This window comes from Natrix helvetica (assembly GCF_964273705.1).
Source record: "Natrix helvetica genome assembly, chromosome: 2".
NCBI classification, from domain to species: Eukaryota; Metazoa; Chordata; class Lepidosauria; order Squamata; family Natricidae; genus Natrix; species Natrix helvetica.
The window spans coordinates 63,866,511-63,887,637 of NC_138552.1; the positions used below are offsets into that span (position 1 = coordinate 63,866,511).

Consider the following 21,127-nt stretch of genomic DNA (forward strand, 5'->3'; position numbering starts at 1 on the left):
ACAAATGAGTCAAAGCTAGATGCTTCATTTGTGCTTCCACACTTTTTTGAAACATTTGATGCAGCCTTCCTGAATCAAAACTGAAATAATATATACCTCTTCAGTTAGCCTGATCAATATTCTTATGAGATAGTATTGGAAGAAATAAAACTTTGTATATTAGAAAATGGATACACACAACCTAGCTAAGGGGCAAACGTATAACTGATTTCCTCTTGGATTTCTTAAAATTCCGAGTGGTAAAAATTTTAATCTGATAGGTAACAATTTTAAAACCACTGAAGTAACATATATCTGTTTGATGCGATCAATGATAGGACTTTCTCCCTTCCACGTGATGTATGAGACATAATATTATACTTAAATAGTAATCTGTTTAGGTATAGTAAACAAAGTGGCTGTTAAGGATCTGATACATAATTGTGGTAATGTAATATTATTGCATATGATTTAACTTTTTTATGAGACCTATCTTTGTTTTCTTTTATTCACCTATATTATTTATCCATTTCTTGTCTTAGTCTTAGTTGCAAGACTATTTGATTTTATAGTTAATTTAATTGATTTTATAGTGAAAAACCAACCATTGATTCTAAAAAAAAAATCTGGAAAGCCAATATAGATAATCAAATATTTTAGAAAAGATTTACATAAAAATATATTGATGATATTCAAACGATTAAAAAAAATCCAACGATGGCCATTGCGACGAAGTTAGCAAGTCTTTTATAGATAGGCAGTGACCTGCCAGCAAAAAGGACTGGGACAATGTTTTTAGACCATTCTCACTATCTAATGTGCCATTGATTGATTTTGTTTTGAGTAAAAGTTGTGAAATACTTTGGATTTAGAAAAACAAAATGCAGAGATATACAATATGTATAATGCAGTAGGGAAATATTTAGTACATTGTACAGTGGGAAATACAGTTCCCTTATGTATTCTGCATCTTTTATTTAAGCACCTGTATATTGATTTTAATCTATTTGCATACTGGCAGAAATTTTAGTCTTTGGGGAAAACAAATAAACAACTCCAAGATTTTTAATAGCTGATTCACATAATATTTCAAACATTGGATGAACACAAAGCTCTATGCTATCCTAAGGGTGTTTTTTTTAAGTATCTGATCCAAATTAAGATGAAAGTATAAATTAAGCTAGCAGGAGGGAGTTTCAGCAAAACCTCTGAGCATTTATATTTTCTATATTGGAATGAAATCATTTTATTGTGAGTTGTTCTAAATTTAAAGATTGCCATTTATAGTGAAATATAAAAGAAACTGAAATAATTATTGATTTGTCTTTCATCTGACTTTGCAAGACTATTTTTAATCTTTCCTGCATCCCATGGTTACATTTTAGTGGTGAACAAAAAAAAATGTTTTAATTTTCTGACATTTTATTAAAATATATATTTGGACTGGAAGCTTGGTTGAGGCATGGCGAATTGAAGGATAAATGAAAGGCTGAGAAAGTGAAGTAGAAATGGATCCATTTACAAAAGAAACTGGCCAAAGTTTTAAAAATTAAAGAAGGAATACAAATGACAAACCAGGTGAATGAATTGGGGAGAAAGGCTTATTAAAGCTTTGAGGAAATCTGTGTGATGGCTAAAAAGAATGGAAGAGAAATAAAATTCTATTAAAATATTGGATTTCAATATGTTTTAAGACCCCCATCAAAGCTGGCACCAGCCAGAGCATTGTGCAAGATTGGACTATGTGAGAGACCTGGCCCATAGAATTGCCAAAGTCAGACAGGACTGAATGGATAATGTTATCACCATCACATCTTAAGAACTAAAAGGAAGGAATATAAATTTGGTTTATTTAATCATGGTTAAAATAAGACATTTTGTTGCAGCATTCTGGCAAACGTTTACAGACTTCTTCTGACACCAGGACTGAAAAGTTGATGTTTTATGGATTTTCTTATAGATAAAGGCTAAGATATGGGATGAATATATTTTTTGCCTTATAAGGGTTAGGGTTAGTTATTAAATTTGTTTACACTTGTTCTAATCAAGGTTAAAAGTTACTTATTTATTTATTTTTTTGTTACATTCTCTCTTCTTTTTCTTTTTCCTTGCACCTCTTCTTCTTTCTTTCTGTTTTTTCTCTTTCTCTAACTTTAGTTTGTATTAGTCTTTACTATTGCAATTAAATTCTTACTTAAAATTATATTTGAAAAAAAAACATTTGGTCCAATTTATTGAGTTATTTACATGAGGTTATTTATGAAAAGAAAGAAAAGCATGAAATCAATTGTAAGATTAGAGAAGATATTTCTTCTGAATCATAAAAATAAGTTTGTCCCTATTAGGTTAAGGAAAAAATGGTGAATATAACATGACAAGCCAATTTTCCCACTGTATCTTTCCTTCTACTTTAAGCAAGTATTTCTCTTCCCCCCTACCCCTTCTGAGGTGTTTTTCTTGTTCATAAAAACATAGAGAGAAAAAAATCTTTTCCTATGTAGAAATTGTTTTTTTTTTTACTGTCTAATCGTGTCTGAAAAGCTCAGCCATGATAGCTTTGTATCAGTCTTTCATTGTCAAACTAAAATGTAGGTTGTTTGGAGGGGTGGCTGGTAGAGGGAATGAATCTGTAATTCCTGAACTTAACCTGGGGAAGGAAAAATAAGATAAAGATATTGCAAATATTTACATTACATAGTGTGATTTCATTTTTCCAAGTTGCTTATTGAAGCTAAATAACTTTAAGAAGTAAATTATGGGCATGTCATTTATAAAATCTGGCTTGGAGGTGTATTGATTGTTATATGAAAGCTATTCATTGTTTAGACTGTGTTTATTGACTAAACAATTATTTTAGTATCTACATATCTTTTATTAACTTTTGTAGAGCTGAATCACTGATTCCTTCACTGTTGTCTGAAATGTGATTGCCTGATCTGAATGGTGAATGAACATCTGGTATTACTTCAGCCTATCTGCTTTTGAGTTTTTGAGTTATTTCCATAAAATTAGAGACTTGAAAGAGACTGTTTATGCCATGTTTCCAATGCCCCTATTCATGCAACAATCCAAATTAAAATATCCACAGTAAATGGGCATTTTCTGCTCCAATATTTTCAGCAAAGGTGATCTCACCTCTGAGTAACTGATTCTGCTGTCAAACTAGTCAGTGGTTTGTTTTTCCTCCAAACATTCAACCAGAATTTCCATTACAGTCTTCCATTAATTTAAATCTATAATTTCAGAGCCATGTGTCAATTTGTAGACTACCAAATGTATAATATATTATTTTTTGATAAATGTATAATGTACACAGCAGTGCAAATGATACATACCAATATATAAGTATTTGTGAACATAATAAACTTTCCAGGCACCCCCTTACCCCCGCTCCCCACTCAGAGGGAGAGGGAGAGGGAAACGGAAAGGGAGAGAGAGGAGAGGAGGGAGGGGGAGAAAGGGAGAGGGGGAGAGGCAGAGAAAGAGAGAGGGGAAGGGAGTGGAGAGAGAGAGAGAGAGAGAGAGAGAGAGAGAGAGAGAGAGAGAGAGAGAGAGAGAGAGAGAGAGAAAGAGAGAAAGAGAGAGAGAGAGAGAGAGAGAGAGAGATTTCAAGGAGCCATAATCTTTTTACTAATTTTACTCCTGCAGTCTGACAATTTTGTGTAAATGCCAGAAATTGTGTGGTACTATCCATTATGTCAAACAGAAAAAAGGCACAGGAGAATCCGAAATGTCTTTAGCCATTGGTATATGTTTAAAACTTAAATCCTTCACATCTTGTAATAGATCGCAATCAAATTTCCAGAGTTGTGTATTGCCTTCTGAGTGACCAATCTGCAACTTGAATTAGAGATGTTTTTTATTTGTTTGCATCCTATTCAAATATCCTTTTTAGTGCTTATTTGGTTCCTCTGTGTTCCCATTCTATCACGTAAGTGATTCCAACCCATATAGTTATAATAGTTTAGTGCTAAGAGTTTCAAAAACATAATATTCTTGGAGAGAGAGTATCATCATCATCAGTTACCTTCATTTTAAATAATAATTACTTTGTCTGGACCAATTTATCATGTTTCTTCTTTTTTTAAGTAGCCATCTCTCTTTTAGACCGTTCTTAGACAAAAGTATCACATAGGTAATTTGTTGTTTGCATAAAATTAAGACTATTTAATATCAGGGCTAAATTAGGCCAAGGAAACAATTCATTGGTGATATTCTGCTTCAGAATGAAATGAGCTAAACCACAGTAAATCAACCATTTCAAGAACCCAAAACTTCATTCTGGCAAAATAACTCTTTTCTCCTGTATAATATATCTATTGACAGACTTTCTCTAGAGCTTGTTTTAATGCTTTCTACCTAGCAATTCCAGAAGGCAGGTTTAACAGCACACCATTGTCACAGAAGTTAAGCATACATAAGCCAGGTGAAACTGATTTTCAAGGGAACATTTTTTTTTCAGGCTGACACAAATGTTTGCTCTTTAAAAAAAATGTGTGCAACAGAGGAGATAATTTTATGTAAGTTACCAGATACGGATTTCAGTGACACCTATTTAATTGCCAAAATTTGATACTTTGCCACAAGGATACATCCTTAAAAATATTACCATTATAGGACAAGGTAATTAAAGTGTACATTTGATGGTTTTTGAGGTATGCATCAGGGAAATAATATGTGACGCTTTGTCTGTATTTTTATTTGATTCTGATTCATGATTGTAATAAAGTTTGAAATGAGAAAAAAAAACTTCCTTATACACTTTGAGCTCCAGAGAAAAGTTAGACTAAAAACAAAATAACAGATAGTTTCAATTATTCTTACTGGCCTAATGGAGACACCAGTTTTCTATTTACTACTAATCTATTGCCTTTATTTCTTTCTCAGTTAACATTTTCAGATTTGAGTGGAAGTGAGTGATATGCATTTTCCAGGAATTTATGTATGGTTCAGCTACAATGTCAATGTAATGTTGCTCACCTCGCCATGCTTTTGCTTAAACTGATTCTTCTTTTCGTTTTCTCTTCTTATTTTTACCACTAAAGGTGCTGGTGGTTGGACTCCACTCGTATCAAATAAGTACCAATGGCTCCAGATCGATCTTGGTGAAAGGACTGAAATTACTGCTGTTGCTACGCAAGGTGGATATGGGAGCTCAAACTGGGTAACCAGTTACCTCCTAATGTTTAGTGATAGTGGAAGGAACTGGAAGCAGTATCGTCAGGAGGAAAGCATTTGGGTATGTTTATTTAATGGTCATTTTTTTCAGTTAATCAGAATTACTATTCGGTGCATTTCTGTAATATATTTGATTAGGAAAGAATCCAGTGCGGTCAGTTTTAAGTGTAGACACAAATTAGACACCAATACAGATATTTTTAAGCACAAACAAACATTACATAGAACTTGATGCGTGTAACATTCTTTACTAATGGAAGGCGTTTAGTGCAGGGGTGTCAAATTGGCGGTTTACTGGCTGGATGCGTCACATGCAGCCTACACCCATCCCAGCTCCACAAAGGCGAAAAACATTGTAATACGTTATGATACCTCACGGTGTGATCGAGTTTGAAAACCTTGTACTAGTGAAACAGAGATTATAGAACATAAGGGAAATAATATAGACATTTTATAAAAATAAAGAGGAAAAGTTTCATTTTTCTTTGAATCCGAATTGTTATCAATATTTACAATATCACTCTAATTCTAAATATTGGGATCCTTAACGTACCTAGATATTTTTCTCTGTTATATGGAGTACTATCCATTTTAGTAGTTTTTAATCTGTGTTTGGTCACCGTATATTTTAAAATGCCTTGTTGCAGTAGAAATTCTACCATATCATTTGAGAGATATTGTGTGTATTTGTTTTTCTGCTTGCTCTTTTTAGGAACCTTCCGATTACTTCCCCCGTTGACTTTGTTGTAACAGTTTTAACTGTCTATGGGAAAGTTGGGAACTTTTAAATAGTTTGGGTTGAATCCATACACAACTGGATTTGTCACAACTATCTTGCCCCATTAGTTTTAAATGACAATATCTGAATTCACTGCAATGTATTAGTATATAATTTCATTTTTTAAAAAAAATCTGTAAAGTTCAATGATTGAATAATTTAGCTTAACAATTTACTACTGTAATATTTTTCAATTAGCTTCATTTGGAATTCTGAACAAAATACATCAGGCCCGAGGCCTAGAATAAGCTATTTCTTCTATAAGCTATTGTATGTAATTAATAGCTGATAATGTAACATCTAAACCCCTTAAAGATGTATACATTCACTCACTGAATGGAACAATTTATAATTGAATAAGTTATTATTACATAATTTAAGTACTGAAATTACAACCAATGTTCAGAAGAAGCTTCAGAGTATCCCTTTGTTATTTGGATAATGGATCTAAAATATTAAAAGAATTACTGCATAATACAGCAAATTAAAGTTATTACAATGAAAACTTAAATGCAACTAAATAGTGTTGCAAAAATAGAAGAATATGAATGGTTAGAAAAGATAAGCAAATCAATTATTTTAATCTCTTTTCTTGGCCAAAATAGGATACCTGTAGATAAGAGAGACTTGTCAAATCTTTTAATATACATTTTTATTGGTAAGATACATCTACAACTGTTGACTGTTTTCTCCTGTATGTATAGTTTCTCCCCAGTGAAACATTGGCGATAATGAAGGCAATGAAGCTGCTTCTAATCTCCGTTCCAAAAGCTATATATGTAGTCATTTTTCATTAATCTCTTCTTTCTGCAGCCCCCCAAAACACTTAAGCAAGAATAGGGGGGGGGAGCAAATGTCATCCTGAGCTTCCTTCAACATGAGTTTTCTCTGCCACAAACTCAAACACTTTGTTAACAGAAGACCCAAACCAGCATCAATGCATTAATGACATGCATTAATTAATAATTATGCTTTAATAACAAATGCCAACTACTTCTTAAACACTTTGCAGAGAACTTGTAGCTGATAGTTAAAAGTGATCTGAGATTATTTAAACCAATCCCTTTCCTTAATACAGGAATCTGTTAAACTATCTTATCCAGAGTCCATTTTAAAATCCTTAGTAAGAAGGCAACATCATTTTAATATTCTCCTCCTAATTTCAAGATGTCTTGCCCCTTGTTTCCACAAAGCACAGAATTACTCCCTTTTGTCTGTGATTACCTTTAGATCTTCTTAGATTGTGACAAAGAGAAATTTGTAATTGGGGCAGGATCATTTCTACATGTTATTGATGTCTGAACAAGGAAAATGCATGATTGTGTGAACTTATTTTTATTGGTTGCTATCATATAGGAAAAGGAGCTTAAAATAGCTATGTGACTCAGATTTTGCAAGTAACTGAAAGGAGTACTTTGTCATATTCTGTATGGACACTGCATGGGTTATAAAGAAGGTAATTTATATTCATCTGGGCATTATTAACATAAAATTATTATTCTTTATGAGGACTTTATTAAAAAAGAAATATTTGTACCCGATGTTGGATTAAACTTTCTAATAAATTGTAAGCTTCACTACCTTTTGTTAATCGATTTTCTGAGATACTGAGAGACAAAAAATAAACAACTCTAAGTGCATACTTGATTGTTTTTATTAATATAAATCCCAATGTCAATATATACTTTCTGCTTTAGTATGTTTCACTAACTTCAACAGGACCATTTAAAACAGTTGACTTTTTAGTTTTATTTTGTTAATAATCCTAGACTGAATTCACTATCATCTAAACTGTCTGTAGCAATAAATGTCCCCTGAAGTATTATTAACAAAAATAGGAAACAATTTGCTGGTATACAATTCTTGGGAATGTTCTGTGCAACTTTTTATTTTAGAACACTTTTGACTATGCTACAGTTTTCTGATGAAGCAGCTGTGATTACTGATAAAATACATATATTCAAGGAAACAACTTGGCCTTTCTAAAGATAATTGCTTTTATATTTGATTAAATTCAGATCAAATCAATTGCATATATTCTCTCACTTAATTTATTTCAAGTGGCATTGGCTTAAAAGATGAGATTAATATGCCTTGGAATTCAAGGCACTGTGATATTAACAATTATGGTCTGATAGCACCTTGAGAGTTTCAGAATGAGAGAAACATTTCTTGATTTTCTCTACTGTTCCTTGGGTTGAACACTAATCTATGAGTAGCTATACTCATACTTCTTGGTAGCAAGCCCTATTCTGAAACTTTGTATAAGGCATGCCAGTGGTGGGATTCAAAATTTCTTACTACCGGTTTTGTGCGCCTGGCTTGGTGGGGGTGGCAAGGGAAGGATACTATAAAATCTCCATTCCCATCCCACTTCAAGAGGATACTGTAATATCTCCATTCCCTCCCAACTCCAGGAGAAGGTTACTGCAAAATCTTCATTTCCTCCCGATCAGCTGGGACTTGGGAGGCAGAGAATAGATGGGGTTGTGGCCAGTCAGAGATAGTATTTACCAGTTCTCCGAACTACTCAAAATTTCCACTACCGTTTCTCCAGAACTGCTCAGAACCTGCTGAATGCCACCTCTGAGACATACCCAAAATTGAGGAGGGAAGCAGCAGAGTCTCTTGCTCCCCTGAAAACAACGAAGGACCCTACTGACAAATGTCAGAGTCTTTACAATTGATTAGAAACAGTTCATCCAACGAATACAAACTCAGGAGAGTATTGTTAAGTATATGTATGTATACATAGCTCAGATTTATTATATTTATTAGAAGAACAGATATGGTTGCCACACTAATATTCTACTAAGTGTCTTCTTTCAAATGAGACACCTATGAAGTTTTAGGAAGGGAAAACTCCTGACCAATTCTATGCAACATATGAATATCCTCTCTTTGGGGTTAGAAAACCACTTGTCACTGTTTTGATAATTGACACCACTTTTAGCAGTGTAAGACGTAACTCTCACAATAGAAAGTGTGATGCCTGATGGAATCATCATCCTTCCATCACTCCCTTCACTCTGCTAGTGGGAATGTGATAGGCTGGCTTTTTGAAAATCTGCAGAACCTGCTTTTCCGCCTTATCACAGAGGAGTGTAATTGCTGATTAGATTGATCTGGTTTGCTCCTCTCTGGCAGCTATTAGATGGTATTTCTGCTTGAAATGTTTTCGATAAAAGTATCATTATTATAAAGAGGAAAACTTCTGTTATTCTTCCAAATGAATTTGGCCTTCATTTTCCCTTGTTTATATATCTCATATTGTCTGTTCATTCATATGACTGTGTTTCTCTAATGTAGTGTGTGTGTGTGTGTGTGTGTGTGTGAGAGAGAGAGAGAGAGAGAGAGAGAGAGAGAGAGAGAGAGAGAGACAGAGACAGAGACAGAGACAGAGACAGAGAGACAGAGACAGTAACAGAGAAACCACTTAACATGTACGTTTTTTTAAAAAAAATATTTTATTCATTATATCCATTATTTTGCTTACAAATTTATTCATTGGAATTTAGATCTTCAAGTAGAGCTACTAAGGGTTATAAATTAGTATGGACTTTCCTTTTTCAGAGAGACATCTACTTCCAGAAGTAAGTTAACTGAAAAGTTCACTTTTTAGTAGCAATAGAAATGTCTTCTGTAGTAAGGAGAAAAAGTTGTTAAGAATCAGTCAGGGAAATATTTGATTCTATTTTATCAAAGCATCTTTTTTCCACTCAGGTTTTAATAGAATTTCTTTTCCCATTTGAGTCAACTAATCTTGTGTGGAGTAGAGAGGAGAAAAGTATAATTGATAATAAATATGAGTGAGGAATAAACCATCTATCACTGAAATGGAATACCTCACTTCAATAGGAATGTTTTATTAGCACCTGTAAAAGCTGCTATTCTTATGAAAGTAGCTTAACGAGAAAGGCCAAAACTCGAGGAAAAAGTTTACATTTTCATTATAAGAAATGTAACTAAGTATAATGATCTTAGATAGTATTTCTGCAACCAGTTCCTTTGTTCTATAATTATTTTTCTTTTTTAAAAAATGCAGTAGAAAGTCTGAACAATACTGTGTGACTAATTCTGTATTTTTAGAAAAATCTGGTAATTTTAGTAGTTGCAAAAAAGTTGATGTGGATCATTTTTTAAATAATGTCTTCACAGGAACATGGAAGTTGTGCATTTATTTTATAACAGAATAAAGACTGTTATCTTTTATAATTACAGAATTACAATTTTAACAACAAAGATTATAATATGTATTTTAAATCTATCTTGTTTCAGAGTTTATGGATCCACATGCTTTACATGAATTAAAAGTTCACAGATCAAATATGTCAGTATTTTTTTTCCTGGCCATAATTGCATAGATGTTAAACTGATAAAGAGTATTGGGAATGAAATCCACTTCTTGATAAATTGCATGATCAGTGAAACAGTTTAGAATATTGTCTATCATGGAGGATCCAACATCACAACGATACGGATGTGCGGTCTCGATGCTCCAAGGCTGCAGCCGATACTTTTGCCACTGGGTGGTCCAATTGGACTTAAACCATCCAGCAGAGTGGGTGAACAGGTAGAATACGCCTTGCTGATCTCAGGGACATCGTAAAGTCCCTGATCGATCCAAGAGAAGTTCTTCAAGCCGGCAACAAAAAATCCAGCCAAGGCTGATGAAGTCGGGGTGGCTCCAAAACGGAAGGATAGGGAAAGAGAAAGTATTTACAGCTGGTGAGGAATTTTTACCTTTTTAAAAGAGACTGCCTATAAAAAACTTAAAATTAATTTAAATTGGAGAACAGAAGAAATAAGAGGCAGAATTAAGTTTGGAATGGTTTTGGACAGTGGGTTATCTTATTTTTTAAATGCTATCTTCATGGATGGAATTTATGCAAGTCTTTTAAAACGAATGGATTAAGTTTTGTTCTTCTATTTTTTTCTTTTATTATTCTTCATAACCTATGGACTAAAATTCTCCTCTTTCATTACTGTGGGTGTTTTTCTAACTCATTCAAGAATGAGACCTTTTTTTAACTTGAAATGCAAAAAAGATACAAAAAGAAACAAAAGAAAATTTGCAACAATAACACTGCTACTCAGAGGCTGGAGGTTTGTGTATTGGAAATGAAACACTTTTACTTTTCTTACTGATTATCCTGGCTTGGCACTCCAAGGTTTCACTGCATGTTTATAGAGAGTGATAAGAAGAAAAACATACAGATATCCCTTTGAAATATATCTTTAACCAGAGAAAAGTGAAAATAAAACTTTATTGTGAATCTATGCTTAATCTTGTAAAAACCTTCCAAACTAGAGCAGCAGTGTTTGTTAGCTGGAGATAATGGCACAACTTCAACAGCAGAAAGGAACTTTAAGTCTGCAAAAGATATTCTTAGAAATTCAGAAATTATCAAACACATTTGAGAGGACGGAGAAGAAGTTGGAAGACTTAGAGCATGTAACAGTAAAATATGATGAAGAAGTTGGAGATGTTTATCAAGTGGAAAAGTGGAGGTTAGAATCCTAAAAACCGAAGAGGAAAATGACCATAAAGAAATTACATTTGCTGATATTTATGGTGATTGGTTTGTTTCTGAAAATGAAAAGAGTGGAATCCTGAAAAAGGAATTAAATGGAGGGGAACTCTGCCCCAGATGGCCAGACACAGAGGAAGAAAAAACAAAAGAATGTATGGATTTAAAGAGAGAAATTTTGTTAGCAACATCATTGATAACACTACTGACAATCAAAGATAAGCTGATTAAGGAAACAGGGGAAGGGCATCAAAATTACATGAGATATTTTATAAGCAAGGAGTTGCTAAGAGGAATCCATACAAATTTGATTAAGGAGATGATTAGAGGACTGATACCACAAATGGCAGAAGACATGAGATTGTTTTGCTACTGGAAAGATACAGGTTGATAGATGGAGGTGTATAATTTAAAACTAGTTAAACTTAGTGAAATTTAGTGATAATAGATATAGTTAAATAAATAATTGATAATCATAATAATGTATACAATGTGTAGTGTTATGATAAGTAATAATTGGATATGAATATTGAATGGTACCCATGAAAGGAAGATTAGAAATCCTTTTGGATTATATATAAAGGTTAGTAAAAAAGAACTAAGTTAGATTCAGTTCAGTCTTGATTATTACGGGGAGGAAATGTTATGATACAGGATATAGTCAAATAAAGGAGGGATAATGATAACGTATATATATGCAAGTATGTTCCAAAGTTGTTGTTTTTTCAAGAGCTGGAACTGGACTTTCTTTGTTTTGCTTTGAAGATGTTTCACTTCTAATCCAAGAAGCTTCTTCAAAACTGAACATCTTCTCAGGTGAAAAACAAAATGTCTCCCACGAAAATCAAAGAAACTCCAATTGATTCTTTAAAAAAGCACCTTTGGGGCAACCATTACCAAATGACCGAGAATCTCCATAGACATGCAAGCATATGGCTTATGCGCTCAGCACCCAAATATTTGCTAATATTATTTTCATATTCTGAAACATCTGAAATCCACTAACAATAATGTTTGTCTAGTACAGGGGTGTCCAAACTTGGCAACTTTAAGACTTGTGGACTTCAACTCCCAGAATTAAGGGTCTAGCATTTTAAATCTGAGACAGATGCTTCTATGAAGGCCTGGAAGATCATCGCAAGCCAGAGTACTGTATTAAACAGATTAGTGGGCAGAAGTGAGTCAGAGACTCACTGATTCACAGGGAGCTTCAAACTGCGCAAAGCACAACTAGCCAATGTTGTAATCTCATAAAAGGTATTTATTTTGTGAGATTTTACGCATTTTAAATGGTGTTATTGCTGGGTTTATTTTTGGCAGCTATGTTACCATAAAACATAGCTTTTGCGTAGCACCTGAAAAAAGTCACCCATGTAGTCTTAAAACATTTAGAGAACTTTCGTCAAGTTAACAGAAATACATATACATATGCATATGCATATGCATATGCATATGCATATGCATATGCATATACATATACATATACATATACATATACATATACATATACATATACATATACATATACATATACATATACATATACATATACATATACATATACATATACATATACATATACATATACATATACATATACATATACATATACATATACATATACATATACATATATATATATATATATATATATATATATATATATATATATCCCTATAGATGAAATCATTTATCTTTGAGTAGTAGTAAAAGAATATATTGATATTGGCATTTCACATAAATTATCTCAGTACCCCAAACAGCAGTATAAAGAGAGTTGAATCCATATCGGTTTTTCCCAGTTGTATTCATTGATGTGAGAATTCCTTCTTTCTTATATTATATAGTGATCTGTTCTGACCCCCCTTCCTCCTTCGCTCACACAGAACACGCTCCGGAACAATACAAATGAACAGGGTTTATTTTACAAACAGACAGAAAGTTCCGTGGCAGTAAACCACCACGACAAAGCTCACAAATACAAGACACGAAAGCAGCTATCCAGCCTGCTATTTTTCAAGACCAAAACTTCTTGCAGGAATCCTTTGTTGACTGCTGCAAAGGGCGTATCCACAGTCAACCCTTTTATAGCCTGAAGAGGAGTCTCCTGATCAACAGCAGAGAGCCCTTACCGCCGATAATTACGCCCACGCTCCTTGCGTCTATGGGCGTGGCGATAACGAGCGTCCAGGAACTCCCTGTTAATCTCTGACTCACTGTCTTGTGACTCCACCCCACTGCTCCAAGGCATGGCATTGGGAGCCCCCCTCCTCTGGCTCTCACCGCTGCTCCATGCCTCAGGCACTTCCTGGTGGCCGACCAGACTCTCCGATTCCTGCTCAGAGTCGGGACCCTGTCCAGGGTCCTCCACATCCTCATAGGGACCCTCACTCTCGGAGTCTAGTGGCAGCGGCAACGGCTCCTGCCTGGCCACAACAGTGATCTAGCTGTTTATCTCCAAAAAGCAGAATCTTGAGCTGTGAGGACTTGTGCCTGGTAATCTTCCTCTGTCATCAATTAGCAACAAAGTAGTTAAAATCTGACAGCTCAGAATCTTAGCTTGTCAATTGCTGTGCTTTCTCCTCTTTGCAGTCACCGCTGGTAGTTTAGAAGACTGGCCATTCTTCATAATTGCATTTACAAGCACACATTAAAAGAATCTATGACAGTCACTGATAAACTCATCAAAAGAAGTTGATTACTTCAGAACATTCTGAAATCCAAGGATGGAGAAATCATAGCCTTCCAGATCTTGCAATATAATACAACCAGTGTGTTGAGAGCTATTTATGAGCAATATCTGAAGTGGCATGAATTTCTCACTACTGGGCAAAGGAATGATTGAAATCTTAATCCTCACAAGTATAAATCTCTTGCTGATTTTAGATCATATCCTAGGCCAGTGATGGTGAAACTTTTTCACCTTGGGTACCAAAAGCACACACACGCTATCATGTGCCCACCCCCATAATTTAATCCCCCCCGTGCCATGCCCCCTGCCATGTGCATGTGACACACACACACACACACACACACACACACACACCTGCTGCCTGCACATGGCCTGGAGCCTGGGAAGGGCAAAAATGGCCTCCCCTGTCCCCTGGAGATCCTCCGGAGGCCTGTTTTCTGACTTCCGATGGGCTCAGTAGGTCTGTTTTTCACCCTCCCCAGGCTCCAGAGGCTTTCTCGGTTTTTCGCCATCCAGAGGTTCAGAAGGCTTCCATGAAGCCACCAGACAGCGAAAAAAAGCCCAATGCACAAAACGGAAGTCCATTCCCATTCAGGGAAGCCTCTGAAAGGCAGAAAACAGCAGAAAATCAAGTCCAAAAATCAATTGGCCAGCATGTGCATACACACTGGAGCTGACAGGGAATGCCTCACATGCCCTCAGAAATAGCTCCATGTGCCACCTGTGGCATGTGTGCCATAGGTTCACCATCATGGTCCAGACCATCGTTATCAAGCATTGCTGTAATAATTGTTTTCAGTTTGGAAAGATTACTTAACAATGAATAGGAGGCTCCAACCCTTTTGGCTTTATGGGAGAGCCTTAAAACGTGGCTCTGCTAGTTGGCCTGGAGCCCTGATAGGGGAGCTCTAAGCTGGGGATGGTTGTTGGGATAAGACAAAAAATCCCATTCCTGTGCTGCATGACTTCTTGGCATTTGGTTTCTATTTAATTTGTGTTAATTTTAATTGTTTTCACATTTCACTTTTTATCACTTTGTAAACCACTCAAAATCCCTTCAATAGTGAAATGGGGTGGCATATTAATTTAATAAATAAATAAATGTATGTTCCCCTCTAAGAAACAATGCTGTATCATGTAAAATATACTAGAAGTACTATGAGTTATATAAGGCTATATTCAGGGTTCACATTTTCCTTAAATATTCAATTTGTAACTTAGACTATGGGAATCCCAAAATGATCTGACATCTTTTAAGTATATTTTGTTTGAAGCTAATAGTACAGCTTGACCAAATATCTTTTAGACATGGCTTAGTTCTGCTATGTTTCAACTTTTGCATAGTAATTAGCAGTGCTTTAATTAATGGAATAAAGTAATTTTATTTCCTTTCAACATTTACCATAGTTTGCCTTAAAGCCTGTGACCTTGAGATTATGCATATTGCATACTGAGCAGTTCTCATTATCTTCCACAAAATATGCAACAAGAATGATCTTTTCCTTACAGTTCTAGTGAACACAAGCGATGGCTATCTATTTACTACAGTAGTCTGGAATGGAGCAATCGAGTCGTGTTGCTTCTCTGTGGTTTTTATTTTCACCGATCTTCAATTGCTGTCTCCTATTTCTGAAAATCCTAAACTGATTGTCTTTCTGCTTATGTGGAATGGATCTTCTGTATCTTCCATTTGATGTCTTGTAGATAATCCAGGATTGGCACTATGCCTTGATACACAGGTTTAATATCCATCAATAATATTTTCAGGTGGTATTGATCTGTTTACAATCCATCCTAAAACTAGACCCTGTTTGCTGTGCTTCATTTGATTTGTAGTTTGGGGGGAAATAAGATATTTGCAACTTCAGGACTCTAGATCAACTTCAACTAATGTTGATGACTGGTTTAATTGATAGTCATTATTTTTAAGTCTCCCCATGAAACATTCAGCAGGCAGCAGAATTAGTTACACCTATTATTTTTTAGTCCTATAACTTTTTGTGGTTATGTCCTCCTAAAGGTTCAATGGAAGTGCAAACACTGTATAATTTAGTACTTCTGCCTATCCTTTATATTCTGTTTCTCTTTGCACAGAAATGAATTGACATTTAGTCCAAGTCCAGCATTCTATCTTAATTGAATAGATAGAACTTGAGGTTTATTGTAATTAGTACTATTTTCAAATATATAATTCTAATATATCAGAACTATGCAATTTTGACTTGACTAAAAATAGTGTTGTAAAACTATCCTTAATAAATAAGCATACAGAAATCGGGTTTTTTTAAATGACTGTTCTAATTACCTATGATTATCATTCAGTAAGGTGAGAAAAAAGCGAAATTCTCAAGAATAGAGCATAGGGATCATTTTCTAACTCTAGATACAAAATGGCAAAATAGATGTGAGAAAATAGATAATCACCTCCCCAATGGGCTGCAGGCTTCCTGGCTTCTCATTTTATAATTAGAGAAGTATACCAGAAAGGAATTCTTCCCTGGTTGTTTTTCCAAGCATTGAAGGATACTTCAAAATGATGGAAATATGTTCAACAGAAAAACAGCAGCAGCACTTTGCAGGACTTCACAACCATCAAACCATCACCTATATTCCCACAACTGAAGCTGCTTACACTGTAGTGAAGAAATGACTGCTATGGAACCACATAAGGCAGGGGTGTCCAAACTTGGGAAGCTTAAGACTTGTGGACTTCAACTCCCAGGATTCCCCAGCTGGGAATTCTGGGAGTTGAAGTCCACAAGTCTTAAGCTTCCCAAGTTTGGACACCCCTGACATAAGGTGACACAACTAATCTTAGTCCAGCCCACATATGTAGGAGAAGTTTCCTAACATTGAAAGCAACCCGTCAAACAGCTTGCCTCCAGAAGTTGTCGCTGGAAGTTTTCAAGAGACTTGACAAGTATTTGTCCATAATGCTATAGGGTCTTCTGCTTGAGCAGGGGGTTGGACTAGAAGATTTCCAAGGTCCCTTCCAACTCTATTTTTCTGTTATTCTGTTATTCTGTAAAATATGGTCCAGGACAGCACTAACACAATTTCAGATGCACCCTGAGATTTAGTATCTTTAGCAGAAAAGCTTACAGGAATTGTATAAACAGAAAAACCTAGCATCTGGCAAGCTACATCGAATCAGGAAGGGATTCCGAGAGGGACTAGAAAGGAAGGTTGTGAAATCATCAATTGTCTAAACAAAGAGCAGGCTGAGTAAGAGTTTGTAGGCCATATAGAAGAAATCTCTAGTTCTCTTTGTATAGTTTTTTGCACCTTATGATTAATAGGTCATGAGGTGCTGAGGTCACTGAGAAACCTCTCCTTACAAAAGGGAGGAGTAGACTAGGCAATGTGGATACAGATTCGTAACTTATACCTATTTTTACAATACATACAGGCAGTCCTCAACTTACAACCATTCATATAGTACTGGTTTAAGTTACAATGGTGCTGAAAAAAGTGTTTTATGACCATTTTTCGCATTTACGACTATTGCATCATCCCCATGGCTATGTGATCAAAATTCAGATGCTTGGCAACTGGTTCATATTTATGACAGTTGTGGTGTCCTGAGGTCATGTGATTAATCACCTTTTGTGACCTTCTGACAAGCAAAGTCACTTAATAATAGTTTTATTAATTTAACAGCTGCAGTATTCACTTAATGACTGTGGAATAAAAGGTCATAAAATAGGGCAAAACCCACTTAACAACTAACTTTCACTTAGCCACAGAAATGTTGGGTTCATTTCTGGTCATAAGTCAAGAACTGCCTGCATTTTTCGCATCATGAGCAATTTTGTAAGCGGTGTTTCTTCAATGTAATGCATTTTAGGGATTTTGTTTTGGCCAAATACATATACCTTTTATGCACTTAACTTACTGTGCATATTTTTGAATTTTAAATCAGCAAACACAAATCCCAAGATTTACATCTCTAAGAAAATAGTTTTCTTTTGTAAGTAGCCTCTCATTTAGATCAATAAGGTTTATTTCTAGTAAGAAAGCAAAATGTGAGACAGTACAGGATTATGGCCTAAGATTGCAATCATAATCACACATGCCTTGGAATTAGTTATGTTGAACACAAATAGTATTTATGTCAGGGAAGATATGTATATTATTATAATCCATCTGCTATATAAATCTACTTTAAAGATGACTGAGAAAGAGAGAGAGAGGGAGGGAGGGAGGGAGGGAGGGAGGGAGGGAGGAAGAGAGAACTAGCATATTAATGATTTTACTCTTCTTGGTATTCATCAAGTGATATAAAAAAACACTTTCCTGTAATCCAATAAAAACAGATTTGAAACTGGTCCCCTTTTCTCTTGTTCTTTCTCTACTAATGTGAAATGCTACAAATAACATTTGATGGGCATAAATGTTGCTGAGGAAGCAGAATCTAATAGCAAAACTCAGGAGAACTTAGAGTGAGCAAGTGAAAGAATGAACAAACAAATGAACGAACAAACAAACAAACAAACAAACAGATGAATGAATACTGTGCTGGAAAAAAATAACCATAGAAAACTGCAAATATTAGTTGAGATCTGAGTTGTCATAGAATTTGATTTGCACTGAAGCATGTTTCTATTTCTCAAATGTCATATTTATTTCAAATGATTTTTGAGGTCCAATACTTTCCATTTTATTTCCTTTTTCTTAGCCTGTGTCTTTTGTATTATAAAGTAACTGGCAGTTCCTATGCTCAGGGGAATCTTTGTCATTTGATTTTTTTTTTCATTTTTAAAATGTTTATTAAAAAAATAGGATGGAAACCTCTAGATAATTATGAATAAATGTTCTTACAGCCTATTGGCTCAATGGAAAAAAATACTATTTTCTGGAACATATCCCACATTTATTTTTCCTAATAACACTAAATGTTAATATCTGAAATTCAATTTACACATTCTCACTAAAGCATAGAATTATTACTTCTTAACAATCAAATATAACTCCCAGATGTTCTTGAAGCTTACGGTAAATGCTTGCATATAGGTTTAACTGTGGATAAGCTGACACTCAAATCTTTTACCAAGAAAAATATGCCACCCACAGATAAGCCAACCCTAAAAAATGTCTTGTGTTTTAATCTTTGTAACTGGACTCTCCATGGCTTATCCATTTTTCACAGCATTTTTGTTAAAAATTCAAGAGTCAGCTTATCTGTGGATGGGCTTATATGCATGTGTATATGGGATATGAAGGACTTTTAAAAAGGACTGCCATATCTACTCATGGATACATATATCTGTAGATAGGCTGAACTCAATATTTTGGGTGCATTTTAGCACATTCACAAGTATGTACTGTATAGTTATGAGAGACCCATTTTCCCCCCATGGTGTTCATTGCAGGTATAATGTCATTGTCTACAGATTACAGCCCTACCTGGAAGTCCTTTGGATTGTCACCCATGCTTTTTGTTCACTTTATGTGTGGGTTTTTGAAATGCATACTATATGAAGCTGCTCTTAAAATCCACTTGGAAGGTGGAAATGGTCTATATTTCAGCAATATGGGCAGTTAATATTGTCAGTTGAACATCTATTCACAGATAGCACCATCTATTATTTAGAATAGAATATTATTTAGAATGGAATAACAGAGTTGGAAGGGACCTTGGAGTCTTCTAATTCAACCCTCTACTTAGGCAGAAAACCCTATATTATTTCAGACATCTACCTACACCTTATTTCCAATTACTTCCAAGAGATCCCAATTACTTCCAAGACCCACCTATTCCAAGTAGCTGGCCTGGCTCAACTTTGATCTAACCATATCGCTCCTGACGGGTTTTTAATTGGGTATTTTAATTATATTTAATTATTTAGGGGTTTTTTAATCACTGTATTCTAATTGTTTTTTATTCATCAGCCGACCTCCTCCTTGTGTATGTCTCTGTATATGTCTCTGTTATATGTTTGTTTTGTCCACATATTTATTTCATATGTTTCATTGTACGCCGCCCCGAGTCCTTCGGGAGAGGGTGCGGCTAAGAAATAAATATTTATTTATTTATTTATTTATTATTTATCTACAGTAAATTGGGAAAGATATATTTTCAGGAGTGCAAATGAAAGATGGACTGAGACTCATTTAATCATTAACAAATCAAACTGTAATTAAAATAGAGTAAAATTTTGGAGTCAACTTTTTCTACTGAGCAGAGTGAAATAATCAGCTTCTTTGAAACTTTCTGCATTTCTTATCCTCTTCTCAGGATGTAGCCAGGACAGAATAAATGCCTTTGGTTGACAGCTATGTGGATAGAGACCTGAACCCAGAATGAACAAAACAGGGCTCAAATATCTTCCCTTTTCTTCATTTTTTCTGCAATTGTGAAGGGGCTTCATTGTTAGGTGTCTGAAGAGTGAATTGCATCCAACACATTAGGCCTTTCAATCTATAAATGGTTCATCAAATAGGAAGTTATCATCAACTATTTCTGTCTTCAGTTGTTGGTAGTAGATCTTCATTCAGGCATACTGATGAAGTGGATTCTTCCAGACAGACTGATTAGCCCCTTGTCTTATGGCAGATGGCAGTATGTCACAATGGAAAAAAAATCTTCAAACAGCCCTAATCCTGGTAAATGTCTTCTGCAAATGAGAGCCAAAGTGACTTGGGATATGATTCAGGATCCACTGCTCCCCAATCTCATTCTGAAGTGTTTGATGGCAATTTATTTTTCCTTTGTATCAAACGTAAATTGGCATTAAAAAAGCATGCACTTTTTATTTGCATTTGCTGTATTTCTCCCTCCCTGTTACTGGATGTCTGAAGTGGAACTCAAGTGTCTCCCCATGGAGACATGAGCAAGCCATCTGCACATCTGGAGCTCATGTTTCTTATACCGTGGGGGAAATGCAGTTCTGCTTCAGTGATACATGAAATGGAAGAGATTTGTACTACTTTTAAGAAGAACCTAAACTATTTGTCCTGAACTTCTCA

General features: G+C 35.0%; 1 protein-coding gene across 1 annotated transcript in view; it reads left to right on the forward strand.

Moving 5' to 3' along the window:
- CNTNAP4 (contactin associated protein family member 4) overlaps positions 1-21,127 on the forward strand; it is a 285,271-nt gene that overhangs the window by 104,591 nt on the left and 159,553 nt on the right. The window contains exon 3 of the mRNA XM_081943209.1: positions 5,025-5,218. Coding sequence (XP_081799335.1) covers positions 5,025-5,218 — 194 coding nt within the window. The remainder of the gene's footprint in view (positions 1-5,024; positions 5,219-21,127) is intronic.